The sequence below is a fragment of the Syzygium oleosum genome, unplaced genomic scaffold, assembly GCF_021117445.2.
Source record: "Syzygium oleosum isolate NSW1041296 unplaced genomic scaffold, Sole_v2.1 Sole_v2.04, whole genome shotgun sequence".
Classification (NCBI taxonomy): Eukaryota; Viridiplantae; Streptophyta; class Magnoliopsida; order Myrtales; family Myrtaceae; genus Syzygium; species Syzygium oleosum.
The window spans coordinates 849,874-873,883 of NW_026607488.1; the positions used below are offsets into that span (position 1 = coordinate 849,874).

The window sequence follows — 24,010 nt, forward strand, 5'->3', positions numbered from 1 at the left end:
CAAGCTTGGCTCTACAAGCTTTTTCTCTCGACTCTCAACTCTCTCTTATTTCTTAGGCTTTCCACACGTTGACACAAATGGGGAGGGACATGCCTATTTATACTACTCCTAAGGCGGTGAAGTTTTCTTCTTTATCAAGCAAATTTGACTTGTCAACTTGAAGACCAATTTTGAATCATCTTGAAGTCCGTTGAAACTCCATTGACAAGAGATTCTTTAATAGATAGGAAAGCCAAATTAGGAATCTAAAAGTAGATAAATAATCAAAAAGGTGATATTTACGTCACTTTAATCACAAATTGAAATAAGATAAGCAATTCCGATCTTCTACGGTACAAGCTCTTGAGAATTATACCAAAAACAATTTTAATATTTCTAATACCTTGACATGCGAAACACCATTGTTATTGATGAAGCAAATATTGCCATGGAAAATGAGTTAAATTAAAAGGAATTTATTATTCTTCTAAATATTTTGCATTTAATCCTATAATATTGTGCGGTATTATCCTTAAATGCCGAGGTTTGCAAGTTCCTCACTGTTATACTTTTAATAAATTATCTTTCACTTTCTTTGACACGGGATCCTTGTAATTCAACATTTAGATTTTGACACAACTTTGTTACATTTGGCTCTACATGAATCCCTGCCAAACGATAACAAATGTTTAGTGTCGAAAACTCTAATGACAATGATAAAAAAATGCATTTCACGAATGATTTTAAGGAACTCGTCCTTTTTTTTTTCTTTTTTTTTTTGGGGGCTATATAATTTAAGGCTCCATTCACTAGATAAGGAAAAGTTTGAAATTCTTTCGAGGATGTATATGATTAGTTTTTTTGAAAATGGATATTATTTAAAAAAAAGTTCAATATTTTTCTTTTGCAAGCATACAGTAGAAACCGATTGGGGAGATTATCAAGTTCGAGCTCAAGTTCGAGCCTATTATTATATTCAGTTAGATCTACATTCACTCAAAAACTTAAACAAACAAGTTATGGATCAATTAAAATATATTAACTGTCCACATCACACTAATTTTTTATATGAAATTTATCCAACATCACTCATACGAGTATTCTAACAATTTTCGACGGAAAATTATGAAAGCATCGCCATCCAGTTTCAGTTCGCTGGCCGATGCATTGTATGTTGTGTACAATAAAACGGCCTACACACGAGGAGCCAACTGAAATTGCTTAGATGGACACTCACGCACAGGACGAAAAGCGAAAAGCGAAAAGGCGCACCTCGTCCCAGGTTCTATGGACATTTTCCCACGTATATAAAGCCGCTTACCATCCTCCTCCCCTGTCACCCCCACGCTCGACAGAAACGCCACCATGTGGATTCAATCGCTTGAAAATTTCTCATGCTATCTCCACCTTTGACCTTGAACTGGAGGTCAAAATGACGACCGCGCCGCCGCCCGGAGGCGGCCGTACCAAGGAACCACGCTTATCGTTTTCCGACACACTCTTTCGAGAATCGAGCTTTGAGCTAGGAAAGGCAGAACCTTTCGCGAAATCACTTGAAGAAATCGCGTCCTTGACGCTGCCGCCGTGTGGCCGTCGTGCTCGTTGCGGGCAGCAGCGGACGACGTGGCGAGGCCGGTGGAGGGGCTGAGGGAGGTGGGGCCAGCGCCGTTCCTGAGGAAGACATACGAGATGGTGTCGGACCCGGCTACAGACCCAGTGGTGTCGTGGGGCTCGAGCCGGGACAGCTTCATGGTGTGGGATGAGCACGAGTTCTCGAAGCAGGTCCTGCCTCGATACTTCAAGCACTCCAACTTCTCCAGCTTCATCAGGCAGCTCAACACTTGCGTGGGTACTCCCTTGGAACGGGATAGTGTTTTTTGTCCATGTTTTTGCTTGAAACTTTCTCCATAGGTAAGAGCAAACTAGTCATATAAATGTGTATAATGTATGTGTACGTTTATCTTGGTTTCGACTCTGTTTCAGTTCTGTTTTTTGATGTCGTTCAGAGTGTGATCCTCTTGGGGCATCCAGCTACTCTTCATTATCCCAACGGATAATCCCCCGGGGCAAAGAGGCTAGGATCCGAGGGACTCCACTCCCGACGTTTGCTCAGGTGTTGAGATTCAATTTAACCCACTTGCTCGGTTATTAATTGTGCGTTACCCTAGTGTAGGGGACGAGGAATGAAGAAATCTGAAATGGCGAGCGAGATGTACATGGATTCTATACGAAATAAGATGAATCCTGTGGCATATGTTCACCAAAATTTACATCGAGTGGCCAGGGGGAAATGGCCCGTCATCATATTCAAGTGATGATGCTCTAGATGGTAGTTTGCAGAAACTACCATGTCCACCATGACATCAGAACACCCCCATAAGATTATCTTCTGGCGTAAGAAAAGTCCTTTGGGAATGCTCTTGACTTCCACGTCCAATAACTAAATTAACACAATTCTAAGATCCTCATGAATTCTTTATTGAGTGTGTACTTATATTTGTATAAATTTATCGAGCAATTCGGAATTTATATTTCCCAATAATGCTATCCGTGTGTATAATAAAGCTAGATTACCTTGAAAACAGGGGATCGAGAGACACAAAACAAATGTTGATGCCAAAAGACCCAAAAGCGAAAAATAGGAAAAAGAAAATAAGTAACCCATCAAAACAAGCTTTGAATGCTTATTGGAGACCATACATGTAATAGGAGCCATTGCAGTTTACATACATCAGATTTGTTAGAGACATGTATTAGAGATATCGACCTTCCCTGATTGATAATGTTAGGGATATCAATCCTCTCTGATTGATTTTATTTGATGTTATTTGATATTGTAATATTTTGTTGCTTTAGATAGTTATCTAGAATAGCCTATAAATAGGCTATTCTTTTCATGGTATACAGAAATATACAGAAATTCTCTTTTTCACTTTATTCTTTTCATGGTATCAGAGCCAATATTTTTTGAGGAAGGGGCCACGGTGTTTTTCTTTTTTTTTTTTAAGCTCAGGAAGCCTCCACACGCGCCGCCACGTTAGGGGCCCTCCGACGTCATCGACTGTAAGTCCTTTTTCCGACGTCAATAGTTGGATATAATCCAAAACAAACACCATAGAAAGGTTCTCCATCCTCCGGCGAGTCCAGAATAGCAATGAACGTCGCCGGAAACCTCTCCCCGCGCCCTCACGCGCCTCCGAGGTTCTCTGCGCATGATATCCACTTGCCGTGTGAGACGCACCCAATCCGCCGGTTCGAACCAGTGACGTCATCCTCTAACGTCAGCGACACGTGACCGCCAAGTCATCTACCACGTGTGATATCCGCGCCTTGTCATTTGCCACGTCATCATAGCACTGTGACCGTTGACCGCGCTGATCGACCGTTGACCTGACGTTGACTGAACGTTGACCATAACAGTTTATCTATTTTCTGACCGGTTCGATCTCTTTTGGATTGGTTCTTGGTATTTTCAAACCGGTTCCGGAGGTATTTTGATGTTCTGAATCCATTTTTTGCCTTATTTTTTCAATATCAGCCTTGGAAATATCGGTTTTCTCAGAATTCATTATATTGGGTATATTCTAGTTTATTACATATCATGGAAAAATTAGAAGTCTCAGTACCCATTCAGACCATCTTAAATGGATCAAACTATATCTTATGGGCTCAAGAAATGTCAAGTTTTCTAAAAGGATGTAAGCTTTGGCGTTACGTCACTGGAGATATTTGCAAGCCTGTTCAGGCTACTAGTGAGGCTGATGATAAATTTGCTGAACGATTGGAGGAGTGGGATAGCAGAAATCATCAGATACTCAAGTGGATTCGAAACACTTCGATTCCATCTATCAAACTTCAGTTTGGTTGACTAGATACAACAAAGGAAGCTTGGGATCTTCTTGTCGGTCATTATTCCACTTCAGACGTTACTCATCAATATCAACTGTTAGGGAATTTACATCGCATGCATCAGGAGACAGGTCAGTCTATTAACAAATTTTTATCTTTGATGCATGCTATATGGGATCAGCTAGCCTTATCTAAGCCTAAATGGGAGTCAACTACTGATGCCCGCATGCTTACTGAATATCGCGATCGAATGCGTGTAATGCAATTTCTGATGGCATTTAATGATGAGTTTGAACCTGTGCGAGCTTCACTTTTGCATCGAGATCCTTTACCTCGTCTTGAGGCAGTTGTCTCAGAAATGCTGACCGAAGAGACTCGACTAGCTACTTTAAAAGCACCACGCGCTACTCTATCAGTCTCCACTCCTTCAGGTGCAATACTTGCCACTTCTGGTTCTTCCTCATGGCGCAAACCTTACTGTACGCACTGCCGTCGACCTGGTCATCATGCATCCAATTGTTATCAACTACAACCAAAGCAACCTATGGGAACAAACAACCGATCTCGATTTAGAGGTCCGCTTGTGCGCTCATCCACTGCTGCTGCTACCATTGAGGATTCTTCCAACCGTTCATTAGTTACTCTATCATTAGATGATCTTTGATCCATAGTCTGTTCCATTATTCAAGAATCTGGTACTTCTAGCTCCTCTGTACCTAACTCCTCTGCTCTGTCGGTTAATCCAGGTACTTTTGATTCGTGGTTCTTTGATTATGCCTGCTGTAATCACCTGACCTCCAACTCCCATTTATTCAAGTCAAAATCATACACTTCACAAGCACCTATTATTCATACCGCTAATAACTCTAAGATGCTAGTGAGTCATACAGGGAACATTTTCACGTCCACATTATCCTTGCCCGATACATTTATGGTTCCCAAGCGCTCATTAAACTTGATATCTGTAGGACAGCTATGTGAACTTGATTTTGACATTCATTTTTCTTCGAATGGTTGCTGTGTGCAGGATCGACGGACGAGACAGACAATTGGGACAGGTCGTAAAGTGGGTCGCTTGTTTGAACTTGTTTCATTAAAGCTTCCCAATTCCTTCATTAGTTGTGCTGCCACGGTATCATCTGAAACTTGGCATTCTTGTTTGGGTCATCCTTCTTATTCTAGATTAAGTCCTTTGATTTTAAGTGGTCGTTTAGGTTCTGTTGACAATAAAACTTTTGATTGCTTGCCTTGCAAATTGCGAAAACATCATGCTTTACCATTTAATATTAGTGAATCTGTCTCTTATGCTCCATTTGATCTCATTCACTCAGATATTTGGGGACCATCTCCTACTCCCACTATGGGTGGATCTCGTTACTTTGTGATTTTTGTGGATGATTATTCTCGTTTTATATGGCTATATCTTATGAAGAATCGATATGAACTTACTCATATCTATGGTAACTTTGTTACCATGATCAAAACACGATTTTCTCGAGATATCAAAGTTTTTCATACTGATAATGCCATGGAATATAGGGACAAAGAGTTCCTTAGAATTCTTTCTCAGAATGGTACTATCATTCACCGTTCTTGTCCAGGAACTTCTCAACAAAATGGTCGAGTAGAGCGTAAACACATGCATATCTTAGATATCGTACGAACTCTTTTAATCTCAGCATCTTGTCCAGAACAGTTTTGGAGAGAGGCCTATCATACTGCTGTATATACTATCAATCGTATTCCGTCACCTATTATAAGTAACATTTCTCCTTACGAGCATTTGTATGACAGTGTTCCCAATTACAGTCTACTTCGAGTTTTTGGTAGTGCATGTTTTGTACATCTTCTCCTTAATGAACGCATGAAGTTAGAACCTCGTGCTTGTTTATGTTGCTTCCTTGGATATGGCATTGAGCATAAAGGGTATAGATGTTGGGATCATATCTTTAATCGTCTTCGTGTGTCTCGTCATGTTACATTTTGCGAACATAAGATGTTTTCGTCTCTCCGTCCTTTTGAATCCTCCAACTGTCCGTTTCTTCACAAATCCTTATGTAGATCTATTTCCAGAAGATGGCACAATCGATTCTTCTTCTTGGGAATTGCCCTCTCCTAATCTAGATGTAGGTATTTCTCGAAATCTCACTTCTAAGCAGCATCCCGACATGTCCGTGCTATCCGCGGATTCTTCTTCTCCCCTGTTCGTCATTCCACCCGTATAAGTCAACCTTCGTTTGACTTCGTGATTTTCACCGTTATTCTACAATTGCTTCTTTTCACGAGCCTCGCACATATAGAAAAGCTCGTACAAATCCTCTTTGGCAGCAAGCAATGGCGTATGAGTTGCAAGCATTAGAAAAATCTCGTACTTGGGATTTGGTTGATTTGCCTCCTGAAAAGTCGGCTATAGGTTGTAAATGGGTGTACAAGATCAAAACCAAGGCAGATGGTACAGTTGAACGCTACAAAGCTAGACTAGTGGCAAAAGGTTTCACTCAAGAATATGGCATTGACTAATATGAGACATTTGCTCCAGTTGCGCGTCTTACTTCTATTCGCATCATCCTTGCTGTTGCTGCTATCAAGCGTTGGCCTCTGTTTTAGATGGATGTCAAAAATGCATTTCTCAATGGTGATCTCACTGAAGAAGTCTATATGGAGCCTCCTCGTGGATATACTCACACTCCTAATAAAGTGTGTCACCTACGCCGTGCATTATATGGACTGAAGCAGGCTCCTCGTGCATGGTAGTCTAAGTTTAGTTCCACCATGGAACGTCTTGATTTTACGTCCAGTCCCTATGACAATGCACTATTTGTTCAACAAACATCTCGTGGGTATATTCTGCTATTATTATATGTGAATGACATGGTTATTACTGGCGATGATCATAATGGTATTACGAAACTTCAGCAATATTTGAGTCAACAGTTTGAAATGAAGGATCTCGGACAACTCAGTTACTTTCTAGGTCTGGAGGTTACGTCAGATTCCTCTAGCTATTATCTTTCTCAAGTAAAATATGTCACTGATCTTCTTTCTCGAACTGGACTTACCGATGACAAAACTGCTACAACCCCCATTGAGACTAATGCCAAATTTGATGACAAAGATGGCACTCCTCCTCCAAATCCTACATTTTATCGACAGCTAGTTGGCAATCTTGTATACCTCACCGTTACCCGCTCTGACATTACTTATGATGTTCATATCATAAGTCAATATATGACCGCGCCGCGAACGACTCACTTTGCTGCTGTTCTTCGAATTCTTTGCTATGTCAAGGGTACCTTATGTCACAGTCTTCACTTTTCTGCTAACTCAAGCTCAGAGTTGGCAGCTTATTCTGATGCTGACTGGGCTGGTGATCCTCTTAATCGTCGATCTACTACAGGCTACTGCTTCTTAGGAAAGTCTCTTATTTCCTGGGGAAGCAAGAAACAGATTACCATCGCCCGATCAAGCACTGAAGTAGAATATCGCGCTCTTGCTGATACAACATCAGAATTACTATGGCTGCGGTGGTTATTGGAAGACATGGGAGTCCATCAAAATGGTGGAACGATCATTTATTGTGATAACCGGAGTGCTATCCAAATAGCACATAATGATATTTTCCATGAGCGTACCAAGCATATTGAAATAGATTGTCATTTCATACGCTTTCACGTACATCGTGGTATTGTTCATCTTGTTCCCACTGCATCAGTTGATCAGACGGCAGACATTTTCACTAAGGCACATTCGCCCAGGCATTTTCAAGATCTCTTTTCCAAACTCCAGTTGACCTCTTCTATGTCCCCTTGAGTTTGAGGGGGGATGTTAGAGATATGTATTAGAGACATCGATCTTCCCTGATTGATAATGTTAGAGATATCAATCGTCCCTGATTGATTCCATCTCATGTTACTTGATTTTTTGTAATATTTTGTTGCTTTAGATAGTTATCTAGAATAGCCTATAAATAGGCTCATGCATCATCAGTATTGGACAAATAGAAATATACAGAAATTCTCTTTTCCACTTTATTCTTTTCAAGATTAATGATCACTGTCATCCGTGCCCCTTTAAGTTATTATGTAATACGTCATATATTCATTATCCATCCATTTCCAAACAGTTTAACCTTTTAAAATAAAATTTTTATCTAATCCAACATTTCACAACAAACTAAAGATCACAGTTGAGGACTTCGACACTCCTTATTACATCTCCTACTCTTTCCGTTTTGTTAGTTCTCCTACCGGTCGTTATGCATTTGACGTGGTTATATCTGCATCTCGTATTGCACATGTAATGCCCTACTTACACGCGAAGCAGAGCATATATATTATATGTACTGTTCGACGATTTTTCGATAGCTTTAAATTGTAGGAAAAAAAGGATTTATCTCTTGTTGGTTTAACCTATGGAGTAAAAGTCATTGTGAGTAATTTGGAATAGACAGTGGATAGATGGTTTAGTCCTTCATTGACATCAAGTGTCCATGCACATTGGGAATTTGATTTGTCTTCTTCTATGCCGTGTTTCACCGAGCGGAAGAATCTTCTCCCAAATCACTAACCTGGGGTGCTTGGACGAGAGTTGCCCTATAATCATTATGAGAGCATTAAAGGTTAGGTCAGGATCACTTCCTCCTCTAGAAGTCGCTTGTCTAATTCCATAGCACCATAGTCAAGGGATTCAAGTGCACCACTTTCATTTTATAAGTTTTCGCTTTGCTGACTTACATTCCGGTCCTTCCTCTAAAAAAGACAAGAGTTGTCCTATAATCATCATGCCAGCATTATAGGTTAGGTCAGGATCATTTCCTCCTCTAGAAATCCCTTGTCTAATTCCATACCATTCAATAGCGCCGTAGTCAAGGGATTCAAGCGCACCACCTTCATTCTATAAGTTTTCGTATTGTTAACTTACGTCCCAGTCCCTCCTCTAAAAAAGACTAACAATTCTTTGCAAAGGTCTCGCAAGCGTTGACAACTCCCGAGAAGTATATATTTCTTTGTTGATGATCGTTGGTTTACTATTCAAGTCATCTGATGAGAGCGAGAGGGATGGGAGTCTGAAAAAAACGAAGCTTTTCTTTTGATTAATGCAGAGCCAGCAAGAAATTTGAGTAATAAAAGCAAAGGAAAAAGAAGTTCTAATTTGGAAAACAAAATGAAGTAGGTAATCTAACTCAAAGCTTTTTTTCTCTTTTTTGAGAAAAAAATTGGGAATATCATAGTAATAGCATAAATTGTGGGGGTTATGGAGAGAAAATCCTCGTGAGTAATTTGGCCATTTCCTTATTCTCATTATTGTTAATTTATTGTCCTTGCTATCATTGTTATTATAAATGTTTTCCATAACTATTGACGTATTGAAGTCACATACAATTCCTGTCCACGACACTAAATTAGGTGAAGAGAAGAGAAATTTAATTCGAAAAGACGTCTATTGATTGTTTTATTCTAATTCCATGCTTAAGGTTGCTCGGGTTTCCAACTTGCTCTTCGATTGGCCAGTATAGAAAATATTATTCAATGGGTCAACTGCCATAAATATATTCTAATTTCACTCGCAATCTCGAAATCTTTTAGTGAAATTGCAGATTATTACCATACATATGATATTTTGCCAACTTAAGTTGAAACCTATACATCCTATTAGAAAAAATTAGAGATCTTGAAAGTCTCATCTACATGTTGGCATGACCACAAGCAAAAGTAAATTGTGGCCATTTAAATGTGTGTGCATGCACGCGAGTGTGTGTAAATATGTGGAGAGAGTGGTTGTTGTTTGTTAAGAATGACTTTTTTGGTTTGATAAGTAAAAAGTTGGGGAGGGGCGAGCGATGCTAGTCAAGAAGTCTCTTCACACCAAATAGGTCACAGTTAAGCAACTCGGCAAGAATAGTTCGGAAGTTTGCTCACACATGAATGGAACTCGTGATTCCGTGGAAGAAGGTTGACATCTGTACGAGTAAACCAACCACCTTGATGGTTTGTCAAGAAAAGGACCACGAAGTATTAAAGATGGTATAATCTATTGAGTGCTTCAAAAGTACTCGCAAGTGAGACTCTGTCGTTGCTTAGTATTTTGCCTACCGAGTGATGTAAGAGTTTTAATTGATATTGTAATTTACCGTTTTACGGTATTGGTCTAATAAAGTAAGATATAAAGTTTCTTAAATAGTCTAATATGAGACTGGTTAGTATGGGTCGAGTAAGGCCTGATCCATGATGAGAGGGCCTAGCTTAAAACTCTATAAATAGAGCCCAAGTCCCTCTTCTAACCCTGACACACATTATCTCACATAATGAGCAAACACTATCCGTGAGAGGCAGTCTCATTAAGCCAGTTATACAGAGGGTAGTAGAAAAAAAGACTTGCGCTGAGGATCGTCGCTATTCCGCATTAAAAACGATGGATTCCAAATCATGTGCGCAAATCTCTTTTACTCTATTAATGTGTTCTAGATTTTAGCTATGGAGAACTTTGGTGTCGTTTCATCGTAACCAACAACTGATGTCCCATTGCATTTTAGCACTTCATGGCACGGTTAATGGTGGTTGATCATCCCAATCCTTTTTTGGGCCAGTAGAAGAGGAGCTCATGATCATTGAAACAATTAATAGTGTCCGGCAGCGAGTCCGGTGGAACTCGCCAGGGCTTCCACCTACCTGGTTTCACAAATAAGGGTTATGGCGTCGGGGTTTTTTATCTGGATCGGCGGCCCTCCGAGGCCTAAGTAATTGGAGTAGAGAGTGTGTACTAGGAAGTATTAAACGAGGAAGAAGAAGCCTACCTGAATTGCTTTCTTAGTATTTGAGAGAATGAGTGAATTAAATATTTTGGTCGTCAGATGTTGGTCAACGGGTCGCGATGTAATAATTACACATGGCTATATGCCATGATAAGTGGCTACTTCATGAGATGTGGTGGTCAAACCAACTTTGCTGGCCAATTAACTTTTGAGTTAATGGTTCAATTGTTTTCTCTTCCACTGGGATAGTTTTTAAGTGGAGATCTTTTCGATGCACCCCTCATCGTATGTATTGACTTGACTTATCATTATATATATATATATATATATATATATATATATATATATATATATATATATATATATATATATCTCTCTATATATCATCTCTTTTTAGCCATACCCGTTAAATAGCACACATGATCAATGGTCGAGATAAGCTGGACATGCTATGTAAGACATCGAGAAGAGAATCACGTCAAGTCATTATGAAATACTTCATCAGAAAGTAGGATCAATTAAAGCAGTTCGGACTTTTCTTGTGTGCATAGGCATATGAAAAGTCCTTTAATAATGCTCTTGACTTCCATATCCAATAACTCAATCAACAGAATCCCCAGGTCCCTAATGGAAAATTCTTTATCGGGTGTGTACTTATATTTATACGTATTTATTGAGCAATTTGGAACTCATAAATTTACAATACCACCCTCCATGTACATAATTGATACCAAAAGACCCGGATATCGGAAAAAAGAAAGGGTAACGCCCTTCTTATACAAAGATATGTTATATGTACTTTTCGACCATTTTCTAATAGCTTTGTACTCGTGTTTCATGCTACATGTACAGGGGAATTTGTCCAGTCTTGTTCAATGCCGTGTTTCACCGAGTGGAGGAATCTTCTCCAAAATCACTATCATTTCAAGTGGGATGCCAACTTTGTCACTTTTTCTTCCATCACATCTCCCGTCCTTGACGGATCTCGTACGATCCTTCGGAAAAATTTTCTTGATGATGGCTTTCATATTTACGATCACGATTTCTACGTAAAAACAGAGAAGAAATATAGCTCAAAACAACATCAGCATTTTCGAAAGAGAAAAATAAAATCGAACATAGGTCTTCGTTGTGCATTCCTTGCATTGCATGCTTTTTAGCAATTAATTAATCATTTTTTAATGCTGGTTGAGATTGTATTTCGGCAATATTATGTTTTTGTGTAGCTGACTTCCATCCCGGTCCTTGCTCTAAAAGAGACTAATAAGCCTTTGCAGATAAAGGGCCACACATGTTAGATATACGATGTGCATTGCAGATACTAACCGAAAATATAACGATGGGTTAATGGTTGTAACAAAATGAAAATTTAATTTATTTAATTCCGCAAAAACTCGATTCAAAAAATGCATAAAAAAAGGGGATTTGTGAGCATCGGCCGATAAATTCAGTAATACGGATCATGAAAATCATTCAAAATCCAAAGGACAAGGTGATGGAATAGCGATTTAGATTGACATTTTATTAAAATGGGCAACTAATTACGCCAAAAAAAAATATGAAAATTAAAAAAAGGGCCAAAAATGGTAAACGAAAGTGAGATCTAACACGTTCTATGTTATACTACGTGGAGTCACGTAAAGGACCGCTGTCACTGAAGGCTAGAAAAGAAAGACAACATGGGTCAAAAAGAGGGATAGGGAATTGAATTGGCGTGTTGACTATGACCTTCGTCTTCAGGGTCATATTATTCATACTAGGGGATATATGGATTTTATAGCTGATAATTTTACCAAGCTTTTTTCTGACAGAGTAAAACGAGAATATACCAAATAATCAATGGACATGTCACTTTTGTGCTTGAGAGTTAGGTGTGTAATCAAATAATAAAAAAAGAGTCAGCTTCGTACACCACATAATTAATCAAGAGAAATGCAAGCCAATCATCTAATGTCATTGAAAAGGGTTGTTTATCTGCAACTTTTTGCAACACAAGTGCCTCGGTAACTTTTATAACTTAAATGCACAGTGTTGTCCCAAAGAATTGCCACGGAAAATATAACGGAGGATAATGGCCGTAACAAAATAAAAGTTAAAAAGATAATTGACTTGGTTGTTGACTCGATAGTCCCAATTTCTTCTATAAATACCTGGGTTGTGCTTGTTCATTTCAACACATATGCGCCTAGAAAAGAAGAAAGCCCACCCGAAAATAACCTAAACCTGCCATGGCCTCCGAGAAAGAGCAACTCTCAGTGTTGTTCCTCGCGTATGTACTTCTCATGCTCGTGCAAGAAATGTCTGGTCTTGCTTCAACACGAAGCTCTTCTAAAATGGAAGTGGAGGCACTCCTAAAATGGAAATCTAAGCTAGACAATGAGAGCCGCTCTACTTTGTCTTCGTGGTACGGAAGCAACCCTTGTTCATGGCGCGGAATCGTTTGTGATCCTTTTGGGAGTGTCACCAGCTTGAACCTTTTGAACTCTGCCATACACGGTACGCTTCACCATCTCAATTTCTCCCATTTACCCAACTTGGTCAATCTTCAGCTTGGCAACAACCAGCTCTACGGGAACATCCCTCCAAGCATCGGTGATCTTTCCAAGCTCACTCATCTTAACTTTTCTCTAAATAACCTTTCTGGAAACATTCCAACTCAACTCGGGTCATTGCGATCTTTAATAGTTCTCGAGCTCTGGAGTAATAATTTCACCAATTCAATTCCTTCTTTCATTGGAAATATGAGCAGCTTGTCGCAGATAATACTTAGCAGTAATCAATTCACTGGGTCCATTCCAAAGGAAATAGGACTGTTAGGGTCTCTTTATCAACTTAATTTAGCAGGCAATTATCTCAATGGATCCATCCCTACAACTCTAGGAAATCTGAGTACTTTGGCAATTCTTTACCTCTTTGAAAACCAACTTTCTGGCCCCATACCTTTGGAAGTTGGAGGAATGAGATCCCTGACAACGTTGCGACTGCTATCCAACGATTTAACAGGTCCTATCCCGTCATCCATAGGCAACTTGACCAATCTATCTGACCTTCACCTTTACAACAATAAGTTGTCGGGTCCTATCCCATCCTCTATAGGTGACTTGGGCAATCTGGGTGTTCTTGCCCTTTTCCAAAATGAGTTGTCAGGGTCTATTCCAAAAGAGATTGGAAAACTACGATTCCTCAATGAGCTATATCTTTCTACGAATAATTTGGGGGGCTTTCTTCCCACAGAGATGAATAACCTCACATTTCTCATAATACTACAGCTATCCGAAAACAAATTTGTTGGTCAATTGCCACAAGATATTTGCGGAGGTAAAGTTCTTGAATATTTTGCCACGATTGACAATCACTTCACTGGTCCAATTCCACGAGGCCTCAAAAATTGCCCGAGTTTGTATAGAGTTAGGCTCCAAAACAACAAGCTCAAGGGAAATATATCCGAGGATCTCGGCACATACCCTAACTTAGATTATCTTGAGTTAAGCAACAATGAACTATACGGTGAGCTACCACCTAGACTGGGTGAATATAGCAATTTGACTAGCCTGAAAATCTCCAACACTCGCATCTCAGGCATGATTCCCGTTGAGCTTGGCAACATGAGCCGATTACATATTCTTGACCTCTCTTCAAATAGTCTTGTTGGGAAAATTCCAGGAGACCTAGGAAAACTGAAGTCACTTTTAGAGCTTTCCCTCAATGACAATCATCTCGTAGGCTACGTACCTCAAGAACTTGGAACATTGTCTGATCTGTCAAGAATTAATGTGGCCGGAAATAACCTAAGTGGCTCAATTCCTAGACAACTTGGGGATTGTTTGAAGCTTCAGTTATTGAATTTAAGCAGAAACAGTCTTGTTAGAAGTATTCCCGTCGAGATCAGCAAGCTTCAATTTCTTGAAGTTCTCGATCTAAGTCAAAATTTGCTTACGGGAGAAATACCCGGACAACTTGGGCTACTACAAAAATTGGAAACACTCAACCTCTCCCACAATCAGCTCTCGGGTTCAATCGCATCGACCTTTAAGGATATGGCAAGCTTGACATCCATCGACATATCATATAACGAGTTAGAGGGACCTATACCGAACATTCCAGGCTTCCGTAATGCCACAAATGACGTTGTGGGAGGGAACAAAGGCTTGTGTGGAGTTATTGCTAGTCTCCACGCATGTACGGCAACAATGTTGAAAGGCAAAAACGAAAACAAAAAGTTGCTGCTAATTTTGATTCCTACTTTAGGTTGCCTACTTTCTTTGCTTTTTGCCATGGGAGCTTCATGTATTGTCTGCCAAAGAGTAAGGAAAATAGAGGCTAGTTCGATTGACGGAAGCAATGAAAACCCGTGGGCAGTATGGAGCTTTGATGGAAGAATGGCTTATGAGAGCATTATTGAAGCCACGGGGGAGTTTGATGCCAAATATTGCATCGGTGTGGGAGGACATGGGAGTGTTTACAAGGCCCAGTTACAAACAGGAGAGACTGTTGCTGTGAAGAAACTTAAAGAAGTAGTGGACGCTGAAATGGCTAGTCGAAAAGCATTTGAAAGGGAAGTTCATGCTTTGATCGGAACTCGGCATCGGAATATTGTCAAGCTCTATGGCTTTTGCTGGAGTTCTCGACATTCATTTTTGGTGTACGAGTTCTTGGGATGTGGCAGCTTGAAGAATGTATTGAACAATGAACAGAGGATAATAACATTTGACTGGCATAAGAGAGTGAATGTTGTTGAAGGGGTGGCTTATGCTTTGTCCTACTTGCACCATGAATGTTCTCCTCCCATAATTCATCGAGACATATCGAGCAAGAATATTTTATTAGATGAAGAGTACAAAGCTCACGTCTCTGATTTTGGCACGGCTAAGGTTCTAGAATCTTGTTCATCCAATTGGACTTCCTTTGCAGGCACCATTGGATATGCAGCTCCAGGTAACTTGGTTTCTTCAATAAAAACAATCGATTAAATAGCTTCACAAAGAATTTGGCCAAAAAATAGCATTAATAAGAAGTAGAAAAAAAATTGTTGTTTTCCCTCTGCAGAGCTTGCATACACGATGAAGGTTAAGGAGAAATGCGACGTTTATAGCTTTGGAGTGGTGACATTGGAAGTAATCATGGGAAGACATCCGGGCGATTTCATTTCGTCTCTGACTTCCTCATCTTCTTCATCAACAAGCAATTCAACAGCATCAAGTTGGCCACTAAAACAAGTTTTAGATCAAAGAATTCCATCCCCAGAAGGTGAGGTACTTGGGCAAGTGGTTTTCTTTGTAAAGCTGGCATTTTTGTGCTTAAGTGCAAAACCAGAGCATCGTCCAAGCATGCAACAAGTATCTCAAAAGATATCGGCGCGTAGATCAATCATGATAAGCACGTTGGAGGACGTAAAATTGGAAGAGCTAGTTGATCCTGGATGCTTCCCTTACTGACATTTTGGTCTTTTGTTGCAGCTTGTGTAGCAAGTTCTCTATTATATTTCTCTTGCAAGGATGATATGTACTATGTCACTTATTTTCCCAATGATTTATTAACTACTTGAAGCTTTTTGAAATAACTGCATATGAGCAACTTCCAATTTTAACCTAGAAAAAGTGGATTGCCGGGACATCCGACCATTAAGAATGGCTTGAGACATAACAAGGTCATGATATTGCATGTCTATCCATTACAGTATTCCGTATCAATTTGGCATGTCATGTACAATCTCTTATGACATTAGAGACTATAAAAATGTCAAAATCCCATATGGGTGGGAGTGATTTTCTTGATGAAGTTGGCATTTCCATGCTTAACCGGGAAATTAGAGTAATGTAGGCACTCAGCGCATGGTCCAATTATCCTGAACACGGTATGTAAAAAAGAAGGAATTTGTTGTTTTAAAGGTTTCACTTACTGATATTTGGGATTTTAACTCCAACATCCGTTGTTTCGCGGAAAATAAATAACATTTTCCTAAATATAATCACTTGTATAGCTTACAAAAATGAATGAATGAAAAATATTTTCGTCGTTCACAAAAATGTTTAGATGTAAATTATTATCGATAACGAAAATATTTTTCATTTGCTAATTATTTCAAGCAATCGTTTTCAGAAAAAAAAATATAGATAAATATTTTCGAAATTATTCATGAATATCAATTTCTATCGTTACTAAAATTTGGACAAATTCTAATATTCGTCCTTATACTTTTATGCTTTTTTTCTAATCAAGTCCTTATATTTTTTATTTTTCTAATGAAGCCCTTCTACTTGCACAAGATATCTAACCAAGTCCCTTCAACAAAATCCAACTGTGGTGGCTGTTGGAGGACCCAAAAGTGTGACGTGGATAAAATTTTGCCGACGTGGATGCCATCGTGGATAAGCAAATACGGGCAGAAATATTAGAAAAAAATTGAGGCTCAAGCTTCTGATCCCCCGCCACACACTGTCCCCCTACTGCAGCGGGCCGCCGCTAACACCATGAGAGTTGTTCATCACCAACACAGCCACCTAGAACTCAACCACCACCACTAACAGTACTAATAAGGCAAACACCACCACGAAACTCAACCGTCGCCAGCTCGGGAACACCACCAACACAAACACCACATTGCCACCGCCACTAGCACCGTTAGTGTTGACACCACCACCACAGCTCAATCACGAGCATCCCCATATCATCTCTCTATCCCTTACAAATCTGAGGTGGTCGCGCCACAAATTTGGGTTGTCACCTCCACCTTAAATTGTGGCCTTACATCTTGGGGATGGGCAACCTCCAATCGTTATCAATTCAAGGCTGCGACCTTTGTTGGAGGTGATCCAAGACACATAAATAGGCGAGTGGTTGTGATTAGAAAGAGAGTCGATCCAGGTAGGGGTGTCAATGGTTCGGTTCGATTTTCTAGGAAACCTGAATCGAACTGAACCGAGCTGTCAGGATGTGTGCTTGCTCCAAACCAAAACGTGATCCGAACCGAATATGATCTATGCCGAAAATCCGGTTCGATTCGGTTCGGTTTTTCAGGTTTTTTTCCCGGGTTCTCATATCTATACCAAAATTGCTCAAACAGAGATCAAAACGAACACCAAGGCAACTGCTCTTGATTAAGGAGCCTGCGCATCTGGAGCAACAAAATGCATAACCTCTCAACGAATCTTACTAAGTTTTCAACAGAAAAAACAAAGGGAGGGATCTGAAAGCGAGCGAAACCGAGGGGAATTAAAATAGTGCTCAAGTGCCTAAGCTCGAGCTACTCAAATCTAGAGTCGAGCGAAAACTGGTTACGGACTCAAACTCTGGAAGTGAGAACCCTAAATTTTGGCCGTGTCTTGTGAGTCCCGAAAGACACGGCAGAGAAGAGAAGGAGTGAAGGTGGGTTTCTCTCCATAAAGCACAGATTCGCGGAACCAAACAAATCCCCCACAAACCCATAATCTAAAACGAATCGCACGACATAAAAGAAAGCGAAATCAACGAATTGAAAGCTGATATCTCATAGAGTGCACATCAACAGTCGGTCTGCATTTCCAATCACCGTCGATTTGAGGGAAGACGTCGTACACTAAGGGTGAGTGCTAGGGGAAGGGGAAAAGAAATGGGGAGAACAGAGAGAGGGGGCTACTGATTTGGGGATAAACTCGGGAGAAGGTAGAGCACTATGAGGGTCCATGATCGATTTTTAGGGTTTCTCAATGGCGATTTTGAGAGGGTTGAGAAAGAAGAGAGAGATTATGTAAATTGCTAATTTAAGAAGAGGGGCAATTTTCAGTTCTGTTAACCGAACTGAATTGAAATAAACTGAACCGAAAAAAAAGAATGGTTATTTTTCCATTATCCAAACCGAAAATGCACGAAAATTCGGTTCGGTTTCAGTTCGGTTTTCCGATTCAATTTTGACACCCCTAGATCAAGGTGATGCCAGTGGTGATGGTGGCAAATTACTTTGGGTCAACATGACGACCAAGGCAATGGTCACCGATAAGAAGGGAAGCAAGAAACAAGAATAAGATAAGGAAGATTATAACAAAATGAAGAGCAGATTTATTCTACTTGCTGACACCAAACAATGAAGAACTCTTGGTTATAATAGACAAGTAACAAACCTAGTCAATAATAGCAGTTCAATTTGGTAAATAGCAGAAGTCATCGATGAAAAGAATAGTTGACAACTTGAAAAGCATTGACAACCAAGTAAGTTATTGACAACAAACATCAGTTATGTGGGGATGAAGTCATCGACATCGACATCGACGTATAATTGCCAAGTAGCGATATTTTCTTATATGTAAGCTATTTTAGATAAGTGTTACTAGATAATAGAAAATTGTGGATAACGTAGCTTCTTGTAACCGTGGATAGGATTAGAAAGTTATTTGTTTTAAAGATAGTATTAGGAAGTTATCTTTTTTAAATTCAATAACCTTATTTAACCATTGACTGTAGGCTTAAATAGCTACATTGTACTCTTCGCAAAGGCCCTCTAACAAACATTAAAAAAACTTGTTATTTTTCAAAATTTTACTTCAATTCTTGTACCTTTGATGTAGTTTCCAGTCGTTGATTAAATTCCGGCGTGTATCTTAGCTTTCAAATCTTCGTTTTCAATTAAATTTCGATGTTGTATCTTTTTGTCATCACGCTTTGTCATCGATTAAATTCCGAAAAACTTTTTATATCATCGCACTTTATCGTTCATTGAATTCCATTGAAGCATATTTGTTCCTTGCGCTCTATTGATAAGACTCTTGTTCGGAATTGCCATAGAACCCATCTCTCTTAATAAAAACCGATGAACAAATTTCGGTAAAATACATTTAGTTGTCGATCAAATTCCGGCGAAACACTACTAAGTTAGAAAAAACGAACGACATGGTTGTCCACTACATAATTTTGAGGTATAAATTGTCCGTCCATGTCGACATACATGGGACATGGCGCTCAACTTAAGAGAACCATGACACTGAGCTTGATTTGAAAAGTTCAGTTACTCTATTTGAAAGGAAATAGGGGTTTAGGTACCATATTAAATATCATGGAAGAGTTTAGGCTTTTATAGTGTCATCATATCTATTAATTACTGATATGAATAGGAAAGGTTCTCAGATCTTGCCATTGGATTTATATTCGGTACATTAAAATAGGAGAATGGGGCAGTGATTATCAAATCCGATCTCGAGCTTGTTGATGCCCTCATCTGAGCCTCTTGTTTGGAATGCAGTCTCCTGCTTTCTAAGCTGTTTCTATGTTGAAAAAAATTATGTACATGCAGTAGAAAAAATAAGCTAATTAATTCACATCTTTATGCAGGTACTCCCTTCGAATGGGATTGTGTTTTTTGTCCATGTTTTTGCTTGAAACTTTCTCCATAGGTAAGAGCAAACTATTCGTATAAATGTGTATAGTGTTTGTGTATGTTTATTTTGGTTTTGACTCTGTTTCAGTTCTGTTTTTTGATGTCTTCCAGAGAGTGATCCTCTTGGGGCATCCAGCCACTCTTCATCGTCCCAATGGATAATCCCCGGGACAAAGAGGCTAGATCCAAGAGACTCCACTCACGTCGTTTGCTCAGGTGTTGAGATTCAATTTAACCCACTTGCTCGGTTATTAATTGTGCTCTACCCTAGTTGAGGGGACGAGGAACGAAGAAATTTGGAATGGCGGGCGAGATACATGGATTCTATATGAAATAACACGAATCGTGTGGCACATGTTCACCAAAATTTACATCCAGTGGCCAGGGGACAACGGCCCGTCATCATACTCAAGTGATGATGCTTTAGATGATAGTTTGCAGAAACTACCATGTCAACTATGACATCAGAACACCCCATAAGATTATCTTCTCACTGGATTTGTATTTGAGTTCTTTTCTTAAATATTCAATTTGATTGGATTCAGAAATGTTAGTATATTGCATTTTGCTGTTTTGATGCTCAATTGTGCATTATAAAACTGAAGAGGAGTTTCCTTGGTCATCACTTTGTTCTGATCCGGTTTTTGGTAAAGCTTTCTGACACCTCTCTTCTTTTGGGCAAAGACCAAAAGCATAGCTCTGCACTGTTGCGTTCATACATATGTAGTACTAGACAGGTTGATTTTGTGACATTTGCGTTTTCCCTTAAGATAGCCCGCAGACTCTTTGCACTAGTATTTGTGGTTCAATATGAACTCCTAGACCTAGCTACCTCCTATCTTCTACTCTTCATGCATTCTGACGCAAGATATGTCGCAGGGTTTTAGGAAGATCAATTCGGATCAATGGGAGTTTGCAAATGAAGGTTTTCAGGGAGGAAAGAAGCACTTGCTGAAGAACACACAGAGGAGAGGCAGATTCAGCAATCATACGAAACCGTGGAGTAGTGTTATTACCTCAGATTACCCGAATGCTAGAAAGGAAGCCGAACTCGAAATACTTGAGAAGGACCAGGAAGCGGTGAAGGCCGAGATCGTGAAACTAAGAGAAGAGCGGGAGAACTTGCAGCATGAGATCAACCAGGTCGCCGAGCGGATTCTCTATGCCGAGTGCAGGCACCGGCGGATGTTCCTCTTCCTCTCCAAAGCAGCCAATAGCCCGAACTTTGTCCAGCATTTAATCCAGGAGAGGAGGCGGAAGAGAGAATTAGAGACTTGTGAATCGAGCAAGAAAGCAAATTGCTTGGCCCCAATAGCGAAGCCACCAACTGCTTGCTCGAAGTAAAGGATCACAAGGTTCAAAGCCCGAATGTTGATTGCATGAGAATCATTGATAATTCAGCACAGATGGAGTCTGGGCCAAATAATGTCGTGCCAGAGGATTTTGAGACAGTTCAGATGCACAATCTATGGCCTCCTCCGATGGGTGGTGGAGATTTCAGGGTTGTGCAGGGTCAGACACCCGATCAGATTGCCGGAGCTAGTGCGTCAGATTTGCCTTCAGTTTTCCATGAGATGTCGGAGAAATTCCTCGGAGACAATGTGGTTGTTGGCGACGATGCGGAGGATGTAGAAGTAGAAGAACTCGCAATGGATTATACAGGAATCTATCTTGAGCTGGATGGTCTGATTGAGAAGTCACGCGGTTGGAGTGACTACACAAGTGAACTGGGGGAGCAAGCAGCAGGACTGACGCCCTAAATTTCCATGTACTCCTGCTCTGTTCTTTCCGTTATATGTTGCTGCTATTTTATTTGTTTTTACCCAGATCACATAATGCAGCTTTTGCATAATCGGAGGGAGTATCTGAAGTGAAGTGACTGTTTGCTTGACCGAATGAAGTTATGCTGGAAACAGGAAGGAAGAGGGAATCCAACCAATAAAGTAGGTTTCTTATGTGTCAATACTTAGTGTATATGTTGTGGTTTCTTCCTTTATCACCATTGTATCAAAGTCTTCTCGGTGTTCTTTTCTCTTAGTCTGTACAAGGTTTTTTTTTTTCTTGTACACAGTTATGTATAAGAGAAGTGCCAAAGTTGAATTTCAGTTTAGGGGTTACCAAAAGTCCCAAATTGGCACATTACGTCACATTCTTTCTCAAACTAATTTTTTTGTCTAAAAAATCTTTAACCGGTATACTCGTATCGCATTATCCCAAATGTCACAAAAAATCCCAAACAAGTCGGATGATCGGTGTGCGATTAGGACCTGATGTGAAAATACAACAATAAGTGGGTCTCGCAAACGACCTTAGTCGGATATGAAGAAAATGAACCAAAATTGCAAAATATGTTAAAATATGCTAGCACTCTCATGTTTCGGAAGTATGCTAAAATCCCTAAGTCTGTCTCAATCTCACCCTAAGATTTTGATAAATTTGTAACGGGTGTATTGATTTGAAATTTTTTTCTTAGGTAGACATGATATGGAGACACTACGAAAGTTTTTTGAACTGAATGAGTTATGATTATATTCATTTGAGATTTTTAATGATATTAATTTTCGGTTTGACAAGATGGGCTTTCCGAAATGTTTGACGTGACCAAATTCTATCCAGTAAGTTACAGATTGTTCCCGTATTCTCTGCAGACAAACATCTCTCCCTTTTTCTATATCAAACTCCGTGCACTTCTTGTGAATCCAACATGGGTCCTTATTGCAAGCTTCCACATGTCAAGAATGGAGAAGTTGACTGATGGCACACCGCGATTGGAACTTTTTCATGAGAACACTGCTTAGTCAATGGTGGTTATCATTCAACCGGTCGAAACCAAAGGAGATTAGGTGAAGGGCATATGCTTTAGCATCGGAGTTCTAATCCCTCAAAACGGTGTTAAAATACGGCACGGGATTGGCTTATATAAAGTTTTTTTGTACTGATTGAAATTGTGATTCTTAGAGCCCGTTTATTTCAAGAAAAATAAACGATTCAAAAAATATTTTCTTAAAAGCAATCTTATATACCTATTTAAAAATGTTTTCATTATTGATTAGAATTTATTTCAAGATATTTTTGTAAGTAATGAAAATATTTTTTGTTCATCTATTTTTTTTTAATTTGAAGGGAAAAACATTACCATAACATGAAACTTCCGCAGCACTAGTAGATGTTCTAGTCTCCTTAGTTCCGTCTAGTTCATTCCGTGAATCTGAAACGTCTAAGATCGATTAGCTTTTTGAGGTAACGACGCGAATAATTAATTTTTAAGAAAAAACTTTTTGAATTATTTATATATTTACTAAACAAATGTTATCCTTGACTTTTTCGGTGAATCTTTAAAAAACCAATCTGCTCCCTAGTTTCTGGCAGAGTGGATAATTCCGAAGTCCCCGTCATATCATTTGACGAGATGTGCAGCAGATTTGAAGTGAAGGCGCACCACTTTCTCCCCCAAATGAGACCTTTGACGACCGAGGTCTGTTCCAAAAGAGAGCTTATCCCCATTCATTGCATCTTTGAGCACGTCAATTACTCAAAGATGTGGCTCGTACTACCGACCACCGAAGTTAGGCCATGTGTCCTGCTAAAGCGTGCCTCGGGAGACATTGCCCCTCATTTGGTGCAGCCTTTGAGTGCATGAATCGGTCCAAAGAAGCTGTGGTTCATACCTAGATTCAGACGACATCTTACTAAGATAGAGCGGAAAAACTGGCGAATTTTCTAAAAAACTTCAAATTTTAGGTCAGATTTTAAATTTGTCCTGAATTTTTTTTGTCTCGGAAAAAATTCTAAATTTTAGAACCAATCCCAAATCTATTCCGAACTTTTTTTTGTCTCAGAAAAAATGTCAAACTTTAAGTTCAGTCCCAAATATGCTCCGAATTTTGTTTTATGCAAAAAAATCAGCAAATTTCAATTTATTTTGAAAAATATACCCCGTGATCCGGTCCCAACTTGACGTGGCACTTCCACGTGAATAACAAATCCATATCAGCAAAGCAATGGGGCGATAGATACCGACCGACGTCGCATTTCCACTTCGATAATAAATCAAACCAAATAAAAATTGTTGAAATTCTTCAAAA

At 39.6% G+C, this 24,010-nt stretch overlaps 1 protein-coding gene and 1 pseudogene across 1 annotated transcript; both read left to right on the top strand.

Moving 5' to 3' along the window:
• The first annotated feature begins 1,411 nt into the window (after positions 1-1,411).
• Positions 1,412-22,067, top strand: LOC115684566 (heat stress transcription factor A-2-like; annotated as a pseudogene).
• Positions 12,774-16,014, top strand: LOC115684562 (MDIS1-interacting receptor like kinase 2-like). Its single transcript, XM_056310712.1, has 3 exons — positions 12,774-13,198; positions 13,775-15,514; positions 15,626-16,014. Exons 1-3 carry the CDS (start codon positions 12,808-12,810, stop codon positions 16,012-16,014), a joined length of 2,520 nt encoding a protein of 839 aa, XP_056166687.1. The 5' UTR covers positions 12,774-12,807.
• Positions 22,068-24,010: the final 1,943 nt, after the last annotated feature.

Excerpts from the sequence above, each read along its gene's own strand:
- LOC115684562 (XM_056310712.1), top strand. The coding sequence starts at position 12,808 with ATGGCCTCCGAGAAAGAGCAACTCTCAGTGTTGTTCCTCGCGTATGTA. Across the intron at positions 13,199-13,774 it reads TTCCAAGCTCACTCATCTTA|ATCTTTCTACGAATAATTTG; the intron begins ACTTTTCTCTAA and ends TCAATGAGCTAT. Across the intron at positions 15,515-15,625 it reads CATTGGATATGCAGCTCCAG|AGCTTGCATACACGATGAAG; the intron begins GTAACTTGGTTT and ends TTCCCTCTGCAG.